Genomic DNA, 22,369 nt, shown 5'->3' with positions numbered 1-22,369 from the left:
TGGCGCACGGCACTGAGCAGCGGTAGCTGTCAGGTGTGCGGGCCCTCGCCGTCCCCCACGGTCATTCTCTGTTCACCCGACGCCTTCACAGCCCGGGAGATCTCCAGGGTGGGGCCGCGCACCCTGAGTCTTTCTGTTTTCAGGTCCCAGCAGTGCTGGGCAGAAGCAAGACCTTGAGGGAATCGTGACGGCCTCTCTGGAGGAGAGTTAAGCATCAAACGATGGCTTGGCCTAGATGCCTTTTTCGAGTCCCTTCCGACCCTGAAATTCTATGATCAGGAAATTGCCCAGGAAAAAGTCCTCCTTGCCCGGTCCTTTCTAAGGTTTCTCAATGGGGCTTTATTACACACTGCAGGTAATTATAGGAGGCTTCAGCGGCCGGGGCCGTGCATGGCCTGGTGGCTGCTCGGTGCGTTCAGAGCATATCGTCTTTCCGCTGACCGAGGGGATCGGAGCCCTGGCAGAGGCAGGGCCTCTCCCGTCAGCTGGGTGGTGGGAGGCAGCCCTGGAGGGCTGGGCCTCACACTGGTGTCCATCTACTGTTTACCCCAGGGGAGGGCAGGGCAGGATCTAGTGACATGTGGCTAGTATCGGGGAAGCCATCGAAAGCAGGAGCAGAGGTGATCTCTAGAACATCCAGTCCAGGGGTCTCCTGTGTCTGCGGGGCCCACGTGGGGAATACGAATGGACGAGCAGAGCCGGGTAAGGCCACAGGGAGTAGTGGGGCCTGCGGCAAACTAGAACACCAGCCGGGTTCTCGCCGCGGGATAGGACCGCTGCTCGGCCGTGGGGGGCCGTTCCTGTGGGAAACGTGAGGCCACGTTTCCTGGGCCTTCCCTTCCTTTATCAAAGGAAGCTACAGTCCAGATTTTTTGTGTGTGACGTTTTCCGATTTTTTAAAAGTTTCAGCTAATTCAAAGTTTTGTCCATTGCTGTATGACGCAGACAAAACATGCCCACGAGGCGACAGTTTCCATAGCCTCTGATTCAGCACGACATTCATTCGACAGATGGGGAAACCGAGGCTCACGGTTTGGGGACTTGCCAACAATCCCCAGGGAGGTAGCGAGCCCAAGGGATGCAGAGCAGGGTCCTTCGTGGCTCAGTCCGGGTGCGCCGCCCACCACCCTGACGAGCTCTTCACCAACTCTTTCCGAGGCCGGCACTGAAGCCCAGAGAAGGACAGAGACTTGCTCCAAGGCACACAGCTTGTGGTGGCTGAGTCCGGAGTCGGGCCGGGGCTTCGGGGCCCAGTTCAGCCACTGTGCTGCCAGAAGTGGCCCTGAGAGGGGTCCGTCAAAGCCCGCTGGGGAGCTTGGCACAGGGCAGATCCCGACTCGCCGCCCATCTGCAGGAGGCCGCCCGGTGCGGCGGTGCTGGGGACAGCCACTCGTGGATCTGCTGGGCTGTCGCCTTCAGCCCTGGTGGTTGCAACCTGGGTTCGGGTACTGACTCTGCCACCTACTCGCTGGGCGGCCTTGGACAAGCGACTTCACCTTTCTGTGCTCACCTGAATATGGGTCGACAATAAAGCACCTCACACTAGGTCGTGTGGGAGACCAAATGGCTTAACCCATGTAAAGCGTCTGTGTAGGTAGGCAGTAAATGCTACCCATAGAATGTAAAGTGCCGGGCACATAGTAGGTGTTCGGGAAGGACAGTTGCCTTCTGTAATATAACAAAAGGACCGCACGTTTCATACGTACCTACCTTCCTCCCCGTTCACCATCAATGGCAGCCCAAGCCCAACAAACCTTGCTTTTCCATCCCGCGTAAGCTTCGGCTTGATGAGGATTTTTCAAATGCGTTTGTTGATCTCCTAAAACCCCAGAGATGAGCATTCACTGCCAGACTGTACAAGGGTGTCACACGGATGCAATCGAGATGCTGGGCAATGGTGCTGGAGACGTAGAGAGAGAAAACGGCGAGGTTTTCCCTTCCTTGCCCTCCATCTGCTAGGGCTACGAGCACCGGCGTTTATCACTTAAAACCTACTTGGAAAGGTCACCGGTTATCTGTGCGAGTCACGCAGCGTGAAGACTTGGGGGGAGAGAGCTGGAGCGTGGCCTCCTCGGGTTCCTCCTCCAGCCCCGTCCTTCAGCGTCGATGACGGATTTTGTCCTGCGTGTGCGCCCGTGTGGCTCCCGGCTGTGGTGGCCGCCGCTGGCACCTGCCCGCTGAGCCCAGACCCACGACGCTGTCCGTAGTGGGAAGACCAGACCCCTGTGCCCAGAGTGTGCCGAGCTCGCGAGCCCCCTTCCGTCCACTCTCTTCCGGACACCAGGGTCCCCATCGTCCAGAAGCGGGCGCCGAGGCTCCACGTGCGAAGGGTACTGGTTTCCGGTTGCCTGGCAAGTGAGCGGCAGGACCTGCAGCTGCCTAAGGACCATGGGGAGCCCCCTCCGAGCCCTCGCCCCGCCCCAGCTCGCCTCCCACGGTGCTCCCCAGCGCCTCTTGCAGGAGATGCTGTGAAGGGTGGTGACATCTTTACTGGCCTGCGTCTGATAGGCGCCTTCCCGCGCAAGCCCAGAAAACACTTTGGAGAGTGGAGCTGGTGTTCGCAAGGCCACCGCATGGTGAATTCACGAGGCTCGACCTCTGAAACTGACATACCGACCTGATGGGAAGTCTCGGCCTGGGGGTTCCCGTGGGGACAGGTGTAGGGTGCGGTTCCCCAAGGACAGAGCTAGCCCCGAGGAACTGAGTAGAAAGGGAAATACCGAGGAGCCTGTCCCCTTTGTGACAAGTCCCTGTCCCGGGGTGACGTGATCTGGCCCTGCTTCCCGCTCTGACCTCACCCTTTCCCTCAGCACCGTGCTGGCCCTGGGGCCGCACCCGGGCTCCTGTCTGCCTCCTGATCGCCGCTGACCCTCCCCTTGGCCCGAACCCTGCTCTCCTCACCCCCGTCTTTGCACGGCTGACTCACTCAGAGCTCGGCATCTAGTGCTCCCCAGTAACGCCTTCCCTGTCATCCACTGTCAGGACAAGTTTACCGCCGTTGGATTTGACAAGCTTCGAGAGAGGAGGGGGCTTTGCCTTGTCCGATGCTGTATCGCCAGCACCCCAAAAAGGGCCTGGCACATTCTGGGCCCCAGTGAGTCTTTGCTAAATGACCGAAGGCTTCTGGGTTGCTCCTTCTAAAGCCAACAGCTTGGACCGGGAGGCTGAAGAGCCTCGCTGGTCTTGAAAAAGTGTTCTGAGCTTGAGAGCACTTCCCATCCGAGGCTCTCAGGTCCTGAGGGTCACAGCTCAGACCAGCCTTACTCGGTCCTGGTTCCCTCCCAGCAGAGCCTGAGGCAGGGATTTCGGATGGGTGGAGTATGGAGGAGGTGCTCCAGGAGTAGGGGGCTGGGGAGGGCAGGCGGAGGGCAGAGGCGGAGCAAGGATTTGCCCAGGCTGGAGTCGACCTTCAGTCCGACCCCACGGGATCCCTGCACCACAAAAGGCGCCCACCGCAGGGTTGGTTCCCTCTCGAGGCAAAGCAGACCTGGTGTACCCCAGATCTCTCAGTCATTGTGTGGGGGCTGTCCAGGTGGTGGGGGGCCAGGAGGTGGGCACCTCCCTGGAGAGGTATCTCCGGTCTGGCTCAAGCAACCCTTTGGAGCAAGGGGCAGCTGTGAGCTGCTAGCGGCCAACAGTCGTGGCAGCTGAGAGGGGGGGCCCAGCCCAGAAAACGCCGCTTGGGCTGGGTGCCCACAGCATCCCCTCTCTGGGGACCTGGCACCTTCCTGGTAGCCCGATCCCAGCTGAGGCGAGGAAAAGAAACTTGCCTTTCCAGGTGTAGGAACTCCCAGGGACGCCAGGGGAGCCTGTCCCTAAGGAAAGCCCGGCAGCTCCTGGTTACCAGCCCTGCCCCCCCATGCTGCAGCGGGGTAAGGGGCCCCCTGAAGGATGCTTAGCCATGAGCGGCAGGCCGGCGGTCCCCTGGCCACCGCGTATGTAACCTTGAGTCTCACCTGCCGTTAGTTACGCCAGACCGCGTCCCACCAAAGAGTCCGTGTCTATGCTGAGAGCAAGTGTGCAAACAACACATTTGGCTTGTTCAGGACGGAGAGCAGTTACTTTTAATTAAACTCTATTATTGTTATTATTATTTTTTAATCCTTCCTTTCACGTGGTTTCCGTGGAGAGTCGGAGGCAGGCCAGGCCCGCCCTGGGCACCGACCGCCTCCTGCTGGTGGCCCCTGTGTAAGGTTAACGTCCACGGGCCTACGGGTCATCCATTGTTGATGTGCGGAGGTCAGCGGGCTCGGGCGCACGGGCAGGTCGGCATTTCGCACACCTCACAGGTGACAAGAGCCAAGGCTGCACGGGGCCGAAGCCGCTGCTAGCCCGTGCGGTTGTGACTGATGCCAAGAGTGTTGTCATTACTCTTCTCTAATCATCGTTCTTAAGATGTCCCCACGCGCTTTTCAGAAAAAAAGCTAAAACGCCAGTAACACCTCCCAATTCTCGGATTCAGCTGTTCTCTCACTTAACAAAATGCCCAGCTGTCTGTTTCCTGCCAATTAGAATATTCCAGACCCACCCCACCCCAAGGGATCTGCGACTCGCCACCCGCCCAGCGGCAGGTGTCGCCTGCACGAGCCTCTGCTGTGGTGGGGGGGATGGCTTCGACCTGACGGATGAGCTCCCAGGCCCCTCTGCCGTCTGCCAGCACCCCGGGACCCCCACACTCCTCTGCCGTCTGAGCCTCTGGTTTCCCCCCGCTGTCAGGCGGGAAGCTGGAGCCACCTCAGGGACCGCCATGAGGTTAAACAAATAGTGTGGTGTGAGGCTTCTTAACAGGGTGCCGGAACAGGACTCGCTCTGCATTAGAGCCCGCCCTCCCCGCCCGCCCGGCTCGTGCAGGAAGCGGTCCTAGAGAGCACAGCGCACATTTTTTATTCACAGTTTGCAACTAGAAGCCTGACACTCGGGTCTCCTGACTGCCGCTAGTGCTCTGCAGGTGTCTGCGGCTCTCCCCTCACACAGGGGGCGCGTTGGGGCTCTGTCACTCCACGTGAGCCCTTGACATTTACTCTATGTGCCTGAGCCGAGCGTGGCGCGGGCACTCTGGTCGGACCTGCACACTCTCTCCCTGTAAGGAAGTCTGAGCTTCTCTTCGTTTGTTCGTTTTTCAGATGAAGACACTGAGGCTTGGAGAGGTCAAGGAACTCCCCTGAGGTCACACAGCTGGTAAGTGGCAGCGCTGGGATTCGAACCCAGCTCTCTTTGGCTCTTGACTGCCTTGCTCCCTCCGTCTTGACCCGGATGTGGAGGACGTGGTGACTGCTGTGTCTCTCTCCCTGTGGACCCGTGGGGTATTCTTAGAAGGCAGTCCTTTCCGATCCTGGCGGTCCCGCAGTGTTCGGGGAATGACAGGCCAGCCTCGTCATTAGGAAATTCTGGTTAACTCGCTGGCTCCCCTTTCGCCGCATTCAAGTGCATTGGCAGGTCGCCACACAGACGTGAGGACCGTGTTCTGGGCCGCGTCCTAACGCCGGCCCACGCCACGCGCGGACTGCGCCTGTAGGTGCTGGGAAGATGGAAGGTTCTTTCTACGTGATTCGGGATCAGGACCATTGACTTAATGGTAGGAAGGCCATCAGGGCAGGAGGCGGAGTGGGGTCACCTGGGACTCCCCAAGGCCCCCCATCCAGGTAGGCGCCCGCCAGGTGCTGACTCTCTACCCCAGCCTTTCCTCTGCGCGCCCCGCCAAGGCTCCTGGGCTTGCTGCCTGTCATGTCCCCTCTCTTCTCCATCTTTGAAACCTACTCCCTTGTTTTTGAAAGATTTCTCAGAACCTGTTTCTGAGAAATCTTTGAGAATGAACCAGCCCCACTTAGTAATAATATAACCACAAATCAACTGGCCGATTTGGTCTAAGAGGTTTATAGAGAGGCTTCCTAGGGGCGTGGGAGAGGGAGGAAGTGACATTCTGGGGCCACCAGGATGGACAGCGAGTGTGGTCTATGAAGGGGTGTGGAGGTGGTGAGAAGGTCTGGCAGCTGGGCCAGAGGTCCAGCCTCGACCACAGAAGCTCAGTTTCAGTAGCTGGTTTCGCCTGGGTGTGAGATTCGATTTAAAGGAAATTTGAAAATCTCACTCTCTAACGGCGAAGTCCCGGTCCAGAAGTCCAGAAACCAGGCCGCCTTTCTAGCAAAGTCTGTCCGAGGCGCCAGGTTACCTGGGAACCAGACCCGCGGGCTCCAGAGCGGGCCAGGGGCCTCCTACGTGCTGGGCCCCACATCCTGCCCAGCCACAGAGGAGCCTGGCAGGCGGGACTCACGCTCGCCTGCCGCAGCTCCGGGCAGCTGTGCAGATGCAAAGTGTGGTCTCGTGGTATTTTTGGTTTTGTTGTTTTTGCAAAAGGCAAAGGAAGTCTGTAGGCCGAGCTCTGCCCTCCCCTCCGTGAGGACAGCTGAGCTGCTCAGCGGGGACGAACACCACAGCTAGAAAAAGAAACCTCCAAACACAGGGGCCAAAGGTCAGAGGCTTCCTGCTCGGAGCAGGACGCTGTTCCCGGCCGTTGCTGGGCGGGGCTGATCTGAGGTCGCCGTTGTCATCATCCCATTTTCCACATGAGGACGTCGAGGCCCGCGCGTGACCGAGTCCCCCCCACTTTTCACTATGCGCAAACTAGAATGAACCTCGGAGCACTTTTCCCCCTGTCGAGGGCTTCGCTGCTGTTCCCAGCCGTGGGGACACAGATCAAGTCCCCGCGCTTCTGGTGAGAAGGGGAGACAGAGAAACTAACAAGGCCTCGTGACACACAGCAGAGTGCCGTTTTGTGATGGAGACGGGGAGGGGAAGTGCAGCCCGGCGAGGGCACAGCGACAGGCATCGGGCAGGAGGGCGGATGAGCAAGGACCGAGCGGTCGTGTGGGTCCCACCGGGCGGGGCGGCCTGGGCCAAGGCCCGGGGCAGGGACGGGGCCGCACACCCGGATTCTCACCCTCCGTCTGTCCGCCTCCCGCTCTCCCACCAACGCGGCCACTGCTCCCCGTTGTCCCCGCCGTCCGCCGCCTCCGAGTGTCCGTAGGGATGTGGCGGGGGTAGCGGTCGGTCGTGGAGTGAGAAAAACGAACTGAATCGGGAGCAGAAAGAAGGTGCATCTTTAACAGGAAGCGACTCGCCTCACTCCTTTGTCCTCTTCGCACGGCTCGCTCGCGGGCGACATTTGAAATGTTGTCATATGCTCGCTCAGTGCTTTTTGTCGAAACACGGGTTTGAACCAGGACTGTGAGTTTTTAACTCACCGGATTCCACTATTTCTGGCCCGTCTGTCTAAGATAGGCAGGAACCTGGATTCCAAAACCATAGAAATTGAGTGGGAAATTGTGCTGGGGCTCGCGGCCGTCCTCGAGCCAACCGCAGGGCAAGGGGCTGCGGCCAGCAGAGCCTGGGCGTGGGCAGGGGCCTGGCCCTCAGTCTGTGGTCTCGGGCAGGCCCGTCATCTGTTGGGTCAGTTTCTCCCTGCCATCTGGGTCAGTATTAATGCCCGTCTGGATACTGCCACAGGCGGGGAGTTAGGGTCCCCGAGCTTTAGTCTTGGTGCCACCAAAGTCTCATTTACCTCCTCGGGCAAGTCATGTCCCCCGCCCCGAGCCTTGGTTTCCTTACCTGGCAAAGAAAGCAGAAAAGTATGGCTTTCCCTGGTTCCTCTGTGATCTCGAAATGCCACAAGCCTTTGCCTCCAAGGCAGGCGGCAGCCAGGCCTGGGGACAGAGCCCCCTAGCAGCTTCTCTTTGATTGTGTAGATCTGGGGCTCTCAGCAGAGAGACGCCCCGTGGAGGGGGCACCACCCCGGCAGCCCGGCCTCGGGCATTCAGGTGAGAGCTTCGAGCAGGGCTCACGTCTCCCCAATCCATGGCTGCAGAGCTGGACACTCAGCCTGTGAGCGCAGGAATGGCCCTTCTTTCCTTGGGGCCCAGAAGGAGTTAAGTCCTCCATTAACTGAGTCCCATTCAACGGGAAAAATCGTAACCAGAAAGCAGTTCTGCCTGGTTATTGGCCTGTGGGTGCCTTGAAAGCTCCCCGTAAGGAATACTCAGAAAGCTTCCATACCCTGAAGCCCAGAGCCTGGCCCCGCCTGCCTCCCCCCCCCCCCCCAAGGAGCAAGCCACCTGGCGGTCCACCAGCGAGCCCGTCATCCGTCCGCAGCACTGGGTTATTCATCCATTCTTCTGCCCCCATGAGGGGCCAGGGCCAAGGGAACAGCACCAGAGATACAAACCTAAATAAGGCACTGTCTGTGCCTTCGGCAGCGGCTCAGGCCCAACCCGACCGCATTCTCCGTTTGGTTGAATTCCAGAGGGTTTGTGGCTGAGCTCACTCTCAAGGTCATAAAAATGCAAACATTCAGAAACTTTCACGTCTCTGTGGAGTCTGTTTTCCTCAGTGTCTGCCCCAAATGCATTAGCTTGAAATGTTCTGCGTTTACTAAGTAAGGCTCATGTCTCTCTCTCTCTGTCAATCAAATCGAATTTTCTTCTGGCCCTTTCCATCCAACACATCTGAGCCTCTTATGAATTCCTGCTCAGGACGGGATGAACATCCTGGGCAAAACGAAGCCCGTGCAAAGGCCCTGTGCTTGCCCTGGGCCAAGGGGAGCAGAGGGAATCAAGGAAATATCCCCAGGGAAGGAGGAACTTGAGGCGTGTCAGTCAGCAGCTGGGAGGAGGCGTGAGACAGAAAGTCGCCACTAAGGCAGGGACATCGAATTGACAATAAAATACTTTAACGTGTAGAAAGTAGAATGATAGCATAGGTGTTAAGTCTGGGATTCCGTTCGATTTGATTTCTCCTGCAAGCTAGTAAGTTAGCCTATGAGTGCTTCACGGTCGCTGGCGGAAGACATGAGACTCCTGGGTCGGAGACCAGGGACGTTATGACTCGCCGCACAGCCAGCAGCATGGGCCTCAGTTTGTGCTGGCTCCTCTTTGCCCCTACGTCCACGCGGGCCGGCCAGTGGGCCCAGACGGAGGCCGGAGCACGTGATGGGTTGCATGAGCGTTGAGCTTGAGGAATCCACTGCCTGTAGCAAACAGGAAGGAAGCCATTTCCTCATGTTCCGTGACTGCTTGCTGCAAACACAACCCCGAGAAATGATCCAGATAGAGAGCAGTCAGGGCCTTTCATTTTCGGCCTACCCAGAAAACACGCGTGAGAGGCAGGTGGAGGAGCGTCTCCTGGCGCCAAGCCGGCACGAAAGAAGTCTCGATTTGAGTCCGAGGTGTGACGCTGTGAGCCTGGACCGACCACGGTTGCCGGACTTCTTTTAGCCTTGGTTTTCTCATCTGTAGAATGGGGATGATGCTTACCTTTCAGGTGATTAATAAAGATTATGTAAGATCACTCCTCTGGGGACACAGTGGGGAACAAAAGGTGGCCTCCGGGCTCAGGGAAACGAGTCGCATGGAGAATCTTTTCAGCTATACAAAATTATATAGTATTGGAAAACAAAAACAGGAGAAATAAATACAGAAGGGTGTACGTATCATGATTCAGGGATACAGAAGGTTCAAGGAAATCTCTCCGAAGGGCGGACGTTGGACCCGGCATCCTGACTTAGGAATATTGAGGCAGTCTGTGGGGAAAGCATTCCAATGGCCTGGGCGGAGGTCCTGTGCTTGTCATGCCGAGGTCGGTGTATCTTGAGCAGAGTAAGGAACGCGAAGATGTGGGTAGTGGAGCCAGACAGTAGACAAGGACCAGGTCCTGCAGGCTCTTGCAGACCGCGGTAAGAACCTTGGACTTCGTTCCAGACGTGGAGGGAACCCCCTGGAGACTCGAGCAGGGAGAGGCGTGAGCAGAGAACAGCGTGGAGAGGGCACGTGAGGGTGTGAGGCCCGGGGCGTGAATTTGTTTCTCCCGTCACTGCGAAGCTAGACTGTCAGCATCTCTGGATGGAGACACTGTCGGAAAGCTCTCACGCCTTCCACGCCTGGAGCCTGAGTTCAGAGGGAACTCTAAGTTTTAGGGAAGATGATAGCTCTGTAGATACTGTCAGAGGCTAAGCTCAGGAGACAAAAGGGAGTGAAGGCTCTTGGGACGGAGGCCAGGTCGCAGCCGATCAGGAAGCGCTTGTCCTCTAAGCCTGCCTCTCGGCCTGTAAAACAGGGAGGTGAGCATCCGGGCATACTGTGGGGGCCCCGTGAACGCACGTCGAATCCGGAGACCATGTGCTTCGTCTGTATTAGGAAGAGGAAGCAAACTCATCCTCATCATTGATTATTCTCCGCTGAGAATGAAAATGGTGTGCGGCTCTGCGTCCACCATACACACACCTGCCAGCAAAACTCCCCTGCCGGCATCTTCCCGATAACAGGGTGGCGTTTGCTCGTTAACTGGGAGAGGGAAGGGGAAAGCTGAAGGACCCCAGAGGGCAGAAGTATAAAGGAAAGGAAACGGCTGGGCCACCTTCGGACCTCGCCCCTCCCTCCCGCCCCGTGCTGTGCCCCTGGAGAGAGCCTCGGGGTCCCTCACACGTAAACGCGCGTCAGCCCAGGGCGCTCACACACGAGGATTTGCACCATCCCGTTTACGGGTGAGGAAGGCTCTTGGAGGTCACTCAGCTTGCGAAATTGAAGTGCGGGAACCTTCGGGCAGAGGGCCTTGGGTTGTGCACACGCCCCGTCATGCCCAGCAACACGCCTGGGCCTGCCTCCCGATCCCGCCTCACGCGCCCTGTGCTCCGAGGCCCAGGGCAGCGGCTGGCCTCTTCAAAGGCCGCCTCTCACCACTGCGTCGTAGGACACAAAAGGGCAGCTGAGTGTTTCGAAGCAAAACGGGCAGATCAAGAGGTTTCGAAAACGCTGTGTTCCCCAGGTGGGAGGCCCTTTGAAGGGCAGTGGGGGACAGGCTGTGCAGACTCCCGCCCCCAGTCTCGGGGGTCAGAAGGACACTCCCCCGGGGCACCCTGGCCACAGGGCGAGGGCGGTGGCCGTCCCGGGGGTCAGCGTTCCTGACTCTCTCCCTCTCTCCTGCCCCACTCGCCTCCTCCAGGGATAGAGGCTGAGTGGAGGTCGTGAGCACCTTGTGGGAACAGGCGGGGGGGGGGGGCAGGGCCGAGCGGGGACACAGTGGCCCAGCCTGCGTGGACGCACCCGCCGGGGTCGCCGCGAGGTAGGTGCGCAGCGTGAGGAGCGGGCCCCGCGGCGGGACCGCCCGGACCACCTTTTAGCTGTCACTCATGCAGAACGCGACCCCGGGCCAAGCGGCTTAGCCTCCCTGGCCTCCAGTGCTTTTGAAAGCACTAATTGGTACCAGCCCAGAAGCATCTGCTGGTAGGTGTGATCCAGCAAGCACCCTGGCCTCGGAGACGAGGCTACCGGAAGGAGCCGGGTGGATGGGAGGAGGGCGTCTCTGTGCCCCTGATCCTGCAGCTCGGCCTTGCCCTCTGTCCCGGAGGAGCTAGGACCTTGTGGGGAACCTAGCCTCTCACCCAGAATCAATTTCACCAATGCGGTTTAATAGTCATCTGTTTAACAAGTTCGATCCCTGCCCTTGGCATTGGGATGCGTGTAGTAAGGGCATCATGGGCCCCGCTCACCACAGAGACAAATGTCGCGAGACCATGTCACTCTCCGGCCCGGACCCACCAGCGGCAGCCGTGTCACTCAGAGAAAACCCAGTCTTGACAACAGTGTCCACAGCCGCGCGGTCTCCGCCCCATCCACACGCACGCCTGCCCCTCCCCTCCACGCTGACCCAGGCACTGGGGCCTCGAAGGTGCTCAGGAAGCTCCCACCTAAGACCTTTCACCGTGTGCCCCAAGCGCGTAGCCCAGTGGCCCAGCTTGGGGCACAGCAGATGCATAGCAAGTCCCTGCCCAGTGGGATAAGCAGGATCTCTGTTATCGGTCCCATTTCCCAGCTCGCGGCATGGTTCGGAGAGGCTGGGTGGCTTGCTCATGGCCACACGGCACGTGTGGTACAGCCCGGTGGTGATCGGAGTCCCCCGACTCTGGGTCGGCGCTTCCTCGCTCAGATCTCTCCCGGAACCGCCGGCCCTGGCCTTTCTCTTCGTCCGCGTCCTCCTTCCTGCGTGCCGTGCGTGTGCTGGGTGGCCGGGCCATAGCGACGAGGGAGACTGCGTGTCTGTCCTCCCGGAGGACGCTGTACGGGGTCGCAACACGTCCTGGGCGCCGGCCGTCCCGGGGAGGGCATCGCGGGTTTCATCTGGCTTCCGGGTAGCCCCTCTTTCTACGAAAGGGAAATCCCCCTTCAACCGTCACTTTTCTGGGAAAAAATATATCCCGCTCGTTGATGATCTACGTTTCAAGGATGGGGAGGAATTGATCAGACAAATAGAGAGCCTGGGGCACGGTCCAAACAAAGACCCGAGGAGTCATACTCACGGGCAGAAGTGGGACCATGGTTGCTCTCTGCAGACGCCGGAAGATGCCAGCGAAGTCTGGGGACTTGTGTGGTGGGCATCCAAGGACTTCCTATTTACTTTCTTTTATTAAATACACTCCCCTTTCTCTATATGCCTCCAACTACGGCCATCCAAAGACCGGAGAACAGATAGGGGTCAGATCCCTGTTCCGATGCCCCAGCCCCTCTAAGTTCCTGGAATCAGGGGGTCATGGGTCTGGATTCAGACCTTCCCCCTCCTTCCCCCATGACCTTGGGAAAGTCACTAAATCTCTTCGAATCTCAGTTTCCGCCAATAACAAAACAGGAAACCTAGCTGGCACTGTACTTTGAGGATTACGTGAGGATTATGGGATTATGATAGATATGTGTGAACGTGCCATCAAGTCCGGCTGTTGGTGGAGCATCCGAAAATAGTCACTCATTGAAAATGGGACATTAAAATTTAGCGGTTGCTTAATAGATACCAGGAGCTCAGTATCTGTCATTTGATCTCATCGTCACCATCGTTCTGTGAGCGGAAGTAGTAGTATCCCATTTTACAGAAGAGGAAATTGAGGGCCAGGTAGGCCAAATAACTCTCCCAAGGCCACATGACTGGTGAACCAGAACTTGAACCTGAGCCATCTCAGGCCCACTCGATGAGACTAAGGCTAAGTGGCAGAGGTTGAACGTTACGTGGGAGCCGGGACAACGCGCTAGGCAAACCCCTTTTGTTGTTGTTGAAATTAGAACCCAAAAAGCGTGAAGGAGAAAGTGGTTTGTTCTTCGCAGTCTCTGTGCGCATTGCCCTGTACGTTCGGTATCGACTCAGTCCCCAAACTTTGGGTGACCGCGTCAGCGTGCTAAGTCTGGTCGCGGGAAAATGGGCGGACACCTTCTGCATCCCTCAGCAACCTTGCCGAGGAGGCGTTGACCGTCCATTGTGCACACGCACGCGCCAAGGCTCAAGAGGGTAAATAAATTGTCCACAGTCAGCCGTCACGTCGGCTTGACAACAGAGCGGAAGAGAATGGAATTCATCCCGGAGGAGATGGGGACAGAGCATGTTTTTAAAAATAACAACGGAATAGAATTTCATTCTTTTTTTTTTTTTTTTTTTTACCTTTTCTGCGCAGATGACAGACAACCCTCAGTGCCTTCAGCAAGCCCGCTGCCTACCTGCCACATCTCTGGTGACAGTGCGGACAGACCGATTTCTAATAATTAAAGGTCATCACACGACCATTCCTTCCGGAGGACAGTGACAAAGACAGCTTCCCTCTGTCCTGCACTGTGAGCCTTCCTTCCGGGTCTTCACCACCGAGGGACCCAGGACTGTCACAGAGATGAACTATCCCCCCCACCCCCGCCCCATTTGGATGGGAAAGGAAGTCACTGGAATGAAGTTTGATTAACATTTCATCGCGACACGTTATCGGCTGTTTAAAGATTGCTGACGCAGCGGGCTACTTTATTTTTGAAAGAGACAAGTTGTGTGCAGGAAGAGGCATCCCACCCCGAGTGGTCCACTAAGCCTTTGGGTGTCACAGGGTGCCGTCTGGCACACCAGGGGTGGCCGCCGCCCGGTGGACGTGAGGTCAGCCGTAGCGGGCCGTGAGGCCCCGTGGGGACCGCCGCCTTGCCTCGTGATCGCGTGTTTATCTCTGGGATTTTTCTTCAAAGTTCCTGCCTTGACTAGTGCCACTTCCTCCAGCCCATCGCCAGGAGACGCCATCAGGAAAGCAGAAATCGCAGCCATGAGGAAAAGGACCTTCAAAGTGCTCACCCTCCTTCTCCTCTTCATCTTCCTCACCTCCTTCCTCCTCAGCTACTCCCACACCATGATGACCACCACCTGGTTCCCCAAGCAGATGGTCCTCGAGCTCTCCGAGAACTTCAGGAAGCTCATGAGCAACTCCCACAGGCCCTGCACCTGCGCCCGCTGCATCGGACAGCGGCGCGTCTCGTCCTGGTTCGACGAGAGGTTCAACTGGTCCATGCAGCCGCTGCTGACGATGCAGAACGCGCTCCTGGAGGAAGAAACCTACAGCTGGTGGCTGGTGAGAGCCGGGCTGAGCGGGGATCCGGGGCTGAGCGGGCGCCCCCGGCCGTGGGCCGTGCGGGATTCACAATATTGGTCATCCGTTCATTTGAAAACTATTTATCGTATAAGTCACAGCAGAGGGTTCTCCTGGTACGCTCTGGTCCTGAGCACTTGCAGTGTCGGGGTGCACAGAGGCCCTTCTCGGGGGCTTGGCTGCAGCCACGACCCCGGGGATTTTCAGAGTGCACTGCCCAGGGGCCTTTGGAAATGCTGATTCTGGGGCCCAGCCCGGCCCAGCCTGGCCCAGCCCGCCAGAGTCAGGACCTGCAGGGCAGGGGACCCTGGCTGATACTGAGTTCGGAGCTTGGAGCTGCCCCAGGAGGTCTTCCCAGAAGCAGGTGTTTAATCCTGGGCCATCGTTTGTCTTCCGTTATAGTGAAATGATGGTCATCATCTTAACCACGTATAAATGTGCATTTCAGTGGCATTAAGTATATTCACGATGTCGCCTAACCACTGCCTATACCTGGCACTTACCGTCGTCCCCTCAAATACTCTGTGCCTGACTGTCCTCGCCCCTCCTTCCAGGGCCTGGCAGCCACCGCCCTACTTACCTGTCTCTGAATTCGGTTCCTCTGGGGACCTCGTATAAGCCGAATCATACAGCACTTGTCTTTCTCTGTCCGGCTCATTTCACTCGACGTAACTTTTCAAGGTCCGTCCATGCCGTTGCACATATCAAACCTTCTTTCTCTTTTTTTATTTTTCAAGACCAAATGACATTCCATTGTATGTGTACTCCACCTTTTTTAAATCCATTCATCTGTCACTGGACTTTTGGGGCCCGGTGGCGGGGCGGCAGAGCCCCCCACCCAGGCTGAGCTGTCTCCTTCTGCCCACAGAGGCTCCAGCGGGAAAAACAGCCCAATAACTTGAATGACACCGTCAGGGAGCTGTTCCAAGTGGTGCCTGGCAACGTGGACCCTCTGCTGGAGAAGAAGTCGGTGGGCTGCCGGCGCTGCGCCGTCGTGGGCAACTCAGGCAACCTGAGGGAGTCCTGGTACGGGCCTCAGATAGACAGTCACGACTTCGTGCTCAGGTGAGTGCCTGGACCCTCGCCCCAGGCCCCCCTCGCTCTGCTCAGGGACCCCTGGGAGCTGAAGGAGGCGCCTGGGCTCAGGGTCAGGAGGTCACGGTCCCAGCCCTGTTATTTCCGGACTTAACCCGGGGGCCCCAGGCCCCTCGCTGCACCCTCTGGGCCTCAGTTTCCCCATCTGTGCACTGCTGGGTGGAGATGGACTCAAATGCTACTCTGGCTGCAGAAAGGAAATCACGTATGGGCGGTGCCCGTGGCTGAGGGCGTGGCACCGTGAGCCTGGCCAGACAGCAAGATTCATTTGAAGACTTGTTTACTCTTTAAAATTCATCTCGTTTTGCAATCTAGGTCTTAATATAACTATATGCTTTTAATATAAAATGCATTTTTCTGTCTCGGAGTACAGCGGATATTCCAGGAAGGAGCCCCATGTCCCTCGTAAAATGGGACTGTGAAGTGCGTGCTGGTCACGGCTATCATTAGGGTTTAACGAAGAGTATCACTTGGCCGCGGCAGTGCCTCGCACTTAGTAGGTCGTCATTGGCGATGACAGTGGAGCTCACTTGAGATTATAAAAGAGAAAATCATAACGAAAGTCTTCGAGCTGTGTCTTCGCTGCGTCCCGTTGTACAGATGAGGAAACGGGGCAGGAGGGCGCTGGCCCGAGGTCACAGCTCAGCTGCCCCCGGAACCGGTGCCCACGGCACGTGACGCGAGTCCATCTCTCCCGCCCCCTCCCAGGATGAACAAGGCCCCCACTGCGGGGTTCGAGGCCCACGTGGGAAGCAAGACCACCCACCATCTCGTGTACCCCGAGAGCTTCCGGGAGCTGGCGGAGAACGTCAGCATGGTCCTGGTCCCCTTCAAGACCACCGACCTGGAGTGGGTCATCAGCGCCACCACCACGGGCACCATCTCGCAGTGAGTGCCCTCGGCCCCTCACTGCTCCTCCTTGCCGCACGGGCGCCTCCTGGCCCCCCGCCATGCCGTCCCCTCCGTCGCGGCCTTGCTCGTCCACCTCCTGCCTCCCCCTCCCCCACGCTTCCTTCCAGAGTGAACGAGCCTCACAGCCCACAGGCTCCCTCTGACCCTCCGCTCTCCCTGGACCTTCACCTCCCACCACTCTTAACTCGCCCCAACTTCAGCCTTCTTCTTCCTCATGACCCCCAAATGGACCACCACGGGGTGCTCCCTCACACCCCTGGAAACCCCTGGGGCTGGGGCCCCACTGGACAGGACTCAGAGCCTTCTTTATCTCTGCACTGCTCCCGATGGTGACAGCTGCCAGCTTCTCTAACTGAGAGTGGCCCCGGATGGGCGGGGGACAGGCGGGGAGATGGGGCGCCAAGCATGTCGTCTCTGGCGTGAGTCATCAAGCACGCGCTTCCTCGAGACAGGGACGGGCTCACATCTTTTGAGCATCTGTTTTGTTCCGGGCACTGCACGTGACACTGGGCACATGTCACTGGACAGTTCTCACAGTAGTCTCGTCCAACCTCCATCCTCCCAGGGAGGACCCTGAGGCTTGGCCCGGAGTCGTGCCCAAGGCCGGACTCTACACAGAGCCAGGCCCCAAGTCCTTACTCTTCCTGAAGATGAGTGGGCCCGGTGTCCAGATGGCCCAACGTCTCCTTGTGTGCTGCCCAGTTAGGATCGGGGTGGAGGAGACTGGGGGGTTGTGCTCTCAGGGGAAGGGCAGTGAAGGGGGCCGGCTCAGCTGGAGAGGAGCCGGGCGGCCTGGTCCCACGGGCTTCGGAGGGTGAACTGCACCGGGCGACCTTCATCTGGGGGGCACATAGACCCTGGCAGGTGAAAAGGCGGCAGTGTGGGCCTCATCAGCCAGCACCCCGACAGTGGGGGTAGGTGCCCTGGCCTGCACAGCGCCCCTTCTGGCTCTGTGGGCAGGGCTTGGAGCAAGTTCTCCACTTGACCTCTCTGGAAGAGGCCCAGAACAGCAGAAGGCCCTCGAATCAGCCAAGGTCGCCCTCTGGTGTCCGACAGGTGCCATTGCAGGAGGGTCAGGCTGTGGCGGGGGCTGAGAACCCAGTGTGTCTGCCCTGCCTCGCCCCCTCCCCCCACCCGCAGTGTCGCCCTCAGAGCTGCCTGAAGACAGCCGGCCCCCTCCCCACGTTGATCGTCTGCTTTCTCCTCCACAGCACCTATGTTCCTGTCCCCTCGAAGATCAAAGTGAAAAAGAACCAGGTGAGTGGAGGCTCGGGGCCCTCGTCCCCTGAGCTCAGGCCCGTTTGCGAGGCTCCGCAGGATGACAGAGAGAATGCCGGTCCCGCCAGGATCCCGGCTGCGGGAGGCGGTGGCCTCTGCTGGAGACACCAGCCCTGGGAAGGAAGCCACCTGTGAATCTACAGGGCAGAGCCATGGAAGGGACGGCCCCCAGGGAGGCAGTGCCCTGAGGCCCAGCTGGGGGCTGAAGCGTTTACCCCGCACAAACCTCACCCCCTCGCCAAGGCCGTTCCCAGGGACTGCACGAGGCTCCCTGCGCAAGCGCGCCCTCTGCGGCCTGGGAAGCCCCCCTCACTGGGCTCCAGGCAGCTGTGGGTGATGGGACCAAGGCACACCTGGCACCAGGACACCCCCAGCTCGGCCACCCCTGGCTGTGTGACACTGAGCACATTGCTAAGCCTCTCGGAGCCTCATTCCTTCATCTGTGACCCGAGAAGGCCATGGCATTCAGGCCCACACCAGGTGGAACAGCTAGCTCCGGGCACGGGCACGCGTGCCGCACCGACTGGAGCGTCCCTGTCCCCGCCTCCCTCCGGCCCTGGCGCCTCCCCCTTCAGCCCTCCCACCCAGGGCTCGACCGCCTTTCTCCGCTTTATTTCTCTCCAGGGTCCCTGAGTTCCAGCGTCTGCTGTGTCTGTGACTTAGGTCGCTGTCTTTTTCCATTTTCCCGCTGGAACATGACCCCCAGAAGTGCAAGGGCGTTCGTTAGCTCCGCTCCCCGCTGTGCGCGGGTGGCCACGGCAGCGCATGCGCCTGTGGGGGCGCTCCCCTTCCCAGCGCGCACCTGTGTGGGCGTGGCCCCTTCCCAGCACGCACCTGTGTGGGCGTGGGCCCTTCCCAGCGCGCACCTGTGTGGGCGTGGCCCCTTCCCCAGCCTCGTGCTCAGGGCCCTGTGCTTCCCCCCGCAGATTCTCATCTACCACCCGGCCTTCATCAAGTACGTGTTCGACAGCTGGCTGCAGGGCCACGGGCGGTACCCGTCCACTGGCATCCTCTCGGTCATCTTCTCCCTGCATGTCTGTGACGAGGTATGCCGCCCCCCAACCCCGCACCCGCTGGTCACCCTGGGGACCGGGGGTCCTCATTCCATGTCCGCAAGGGAGGCGGTGAGAGCGTCTGTGGTGGGCCGGGCCACCATCCCGACCCGGGCCCCCCCGGAAGCCCAGCTTCCTCAGTTCTCACAGGTGCTTTAAGGGGAAGGCAGAGTTCCACCAGAAGCTTCTCAGGGGCGGGAGTTCGGGGAGCGCCCCCCAGGCAGAACCAGGACCAGGGACCCCCGGGGCAGAGTCAAGGAGCAGAGCGTCGCGGGAGGGCGATGTAAGGCCGCCGTTTCCATCTCGGTCGCTCGTTAGGGTCATTGGCGGCACTAAACCCCAGCACTCAGGCCACGCCCCTGCCGAGTGGGAACCAGGCCCCCAGGGGTCCCGCTGTCCGCGAGATCGAGAGCCAGTGGTCTCGGGAAGCGTGCATGTCACCTGCCAGGCTGCACCTGCTTTCCATCAACGTCCCGGGCCATTCACTGCTACCCAGGGCAGAGGGGCGGAACGGGGGTCACGGCGCCCCCCTCCTTCCTCCCTGGCCCTGGGATCAGTTGGGGAGGCCCCCTGGACCAGCGGGATGTCAGCCTAAAGGCAGAAAAGAATTGGCTCCCACCACCCCATTTTCCGGATGAGGAAACTGAGGCCCGCGAAAGGGGTTGGGCGCTTGCGGGGTGCCGGCCGCTCTCCACTCCGCTGGGTCCCTGGCTTCTCGAGCCTTGGGGAGGAGGTCACGCCTGCCGCCGAGGGAGACCCAGCACCCTGGGGCCACCGCGCCTTCCGGCGTCAGGCTGGACTTTATTTAACCGGCTGTGGGCCGCCGCGGCCCTGCGGGGTCCAGGACCCCGGAGTTGGGTTTCTGGACCTCGGAACAGGCCGGCAGCGAACCCAAGGGGACGCCCGCCGCCCCGCTGGCCGCCTCTCACCTTTGCCCCGCCCGCAGGTGGACCTGTACGGCTTCGGGGCGGACGGCAAAGGGAACTGGCACCACTACTGGGAGAACAACCCCTCGGCGGGGGCGTTTCGCAAGACCGGGGTGCACGACGGAGACTTTGAGTCCAACGTGACGGCCACCTTGGCGTCCATCGACAAAATCCGGATATTCAAGGGGAGATGACGCTGCGAGGGGTCCAGGTCGGGTGTCCCAGAGCGCGCCCCTCACGTCGGCCCCAGCTCCTCCCGGGAGCCCCGCGTCCCGCGGCTTCCGGCCCGCCTCAGCGGCGCGCCCCCGCGCCCCCCGCAGCCTCTCGCATCCCAACGACGTTTGACAGCATCTGCTCGGCAAGGTCACGGGGCCCTGCCAGGGCTGCGGAGCACGTCTCAGGGCCGTCTTGGGTGGGGAGACCCCTTGCGACTGCCCAGGGCTGGGGGAGATTCGGGGAGAGGCCCGTACTCCAAACGCAGAGGTCACTTCGGCTTCGGAGGACGTGTTGGGCAGCAGATAGGCCCGTGCTCTGAAGGCGAGGATGGTGTCTGAGGGAGGACATGCGGAGCTGTCCCTCTGCTGAGGGTCCCAAGCAGATCTCACGCTGGTTCTCGCCGGGATGCCTCTGAGTGAGGGCGGCCACCAGGACAGAGGCACATGGGCCATGCAGCCCTGGGGGCCAGACAGCACCTTCCTTTGCAAGATGCCTGGTGCGACAGCCCCACCTCCCCTCATTTCCGGTGGCCGGGAGTGGCCCCCCCCCACCCCGGAGGCCAGCACACTTGGAAAGGTGGTCTGGTCCCGGCTCCAGCAAAGCTCTTCTTCCCACGCCAACTTTCTCCTGAGTAATCAAACCTTTTGGGTTAAAACGATGGCGGAGAGCAGATCTGACTACGTCCACGTGCCTTTGTATTTGGGGAAGAAAATGCATGCATTGGCCGCAAACGCCCCGACTCAAGAAAAGGGGACCCCTGGCAAGGGCCCCCCCCCTTGCCCCGTGGCTGGGGACATCTTTTCTAGCTTCCTGAGCCAGCGCCCACGTTGGAAGAAAGCTCACATAACTCTCAACGCCTCTCAGAGGCACATTCGCCGTGGAGCATCAGGGACGGCCGGGGTGGGTGCCCATGACCTTCCCGAGCCCACGCAGAGGACCTCTGCCTGCCAGCATGCTCCCTGAGGGCCACACTCTGCGCCCAGGCCCCGCTGGCCCCCTGCGTGGTGTCCCGGAGTGTGGCCGTCCTAGGAACGTGGGAGAAGTTATACCTCATCCTCTCCCTCTTGCTCGTCCTTCTTCCTGATTATTTATTGATTGACTTTGGTTGAACTTAGCTGACATCGTGTGCACTTTCCGTTGCTGGTCCTGGGGTTTTAGTTACACTTGCTCTCGCTCCGCCAGCTGCGGGGGAGGGGGGAGCTTAAAGCAAGCTTTGTGGGAATCCTCTGACTTGGGTGTTGGGAGGCTCGAGGGCGGGGGTGCTTACTGGGGGGCAAATCTTGGGGTGTCAGGTTGGCAGGCGTATGGGTTGCTCTGTGCCTCCTCTCCCAGCCCCACCTTCCCCCTTTCGGGTTGTGAGCTTGGCTTCAGTCTCAGGCTAGGACAGAGAGCCTCCTTGGGGACAGGTGGGAACTGCAGTCGCAGGCAGAGGAGGGCAGCGACAGTTGGCTCTCGTTACTGACATTTAATCGGAAAAACCACTTTTCCTGTTGAAAGTATTTCTCAAAAGGCCACTGCTGCTCTGAGGGGGTGACAGGTTCCTGGTGGCGTGTGAAGGATGCCCGTCTCGTAAGCCAGGGGCCACCTCCTCTGCTCCCTGCAGCCAGCCGGTCAGCCCTGCTCCCTCTGGCCGCAGTTCCTCCCTCTGAAAATGGGGCGGGGGGAGGAATCGAGGGCACTCAGGGGCCACAGGTGGTGTCGGGCCATTCACGAGTCCTCAGAAGTCGCAGTCCATGTTTGTTTGTTTTTTCTCTCTCTCTCCCTCCCTCCCTCTCTCTCTTTCTTTCTCTCTCTCTCTCTCTCTCTATCTCTCTCTCTCTCTCTCTCTCTCTCTCTGCATACGCACATTTTCCTGTGGGACGATTCCAGAGCTTCTGTAAGGTTCCCAAAGATTCAGCATCCAAAAAGCATCTCTTAAAAAACCAAACGAACAGAAAACAAAACCTGTTCTAGCTTCAAAATCCACCAGAACTTAAGACTCTCGACTGACAAAGGCTGGTCCGTTGCTGCGAGGTCCAGTCCAGGAAGCCTAGCGCTCATGGCACCACCGGACGTGAGCACAGTGCTCGGGGGAAGCGTCCGGTGGCCGGCTGCTGAATGCCAGGGACAGACCTTGAGACGCTGAATGCCAGGGACAAACCTTGAGAAAAGCAGGCCCCGAGGCGGGGAGCAATACGGACGGACTCCCGAGCTCTCCCCTTCCCCGGCAAGCCGAGTCTGTTCAGGCCTGTTTGTCCCCAGCGAGCAGTCTGCCCCTGGGCTTCGCAGGGTCAGAGCAGGTCCCCGAAAGGAGGCCGAGCTGCACGCTGCCCGAGGTGGCCGCCCGGTCCCCGTCCCACGTCTCCCTCCGCCCCACAGGCTGTGAGATGTGTTTCAGCCCTCAGAATCCGGCTCTCCCATTTTACAGGTGAGGAAAGCAAGGCCCGGAGAAGTGAGGCGACTCGCAAAAGTGAACCAATTGCGACAGC

The 22,369-nt window shown here is 59.5% G+C and overlaps 1 protein-coding gene across 1 annotated transcript; it reads left to right on the top strand.

Annotated features, from left to right (window-relative positions):
• Nucleotides 1–13,825: 13,825 nt before the first annotated feature.
• Nucleotides 13,826–20,573, top strand: ST3GAL1 (ST3 beta-galactoside alpha-2,3-sialyltransferase 1; the record flags this gene model as incomplete). Its single annotated transcript, XM_016145632.2, has 6 exons — nt 13,826–14,404; nt 15,291–15,487; nt 16,226–16,405; nt 17,641–17,686; nt 18,634–18,753; nt 19,706–20,573. Coding segments are annotated over 6 exons (1,296 nt in total), but the record flags the coding sequence as incomplete, so codon positions are not given.
• Nucleotides 20,574–22,369: the final 1,796 nt, after the last annotated feature.

The sequence above is a fragment of the Rousettus aegyptiacus genome, unplaced genomic scaffold (genome assembly GCF_014176215.1).
Source record: "Rousettus aegyptiacus isolate mRouAeg1 unplaced genomic scaffold, mRouAeg1.p scaffold_m13_p_15, whole genome shotgun sequence".
NCBI classification, from domain to species: Eukaryota; Metazoa; Chordata; class Mammalia; order Chiroptera; family Pteropodidae; genus Rousettus; species Rousettus aegyptiacus.
Note: the sequence above shows the minus strand (reverse complement) of the source record. Positions and strands in the feature narration are given on the sequence as shown.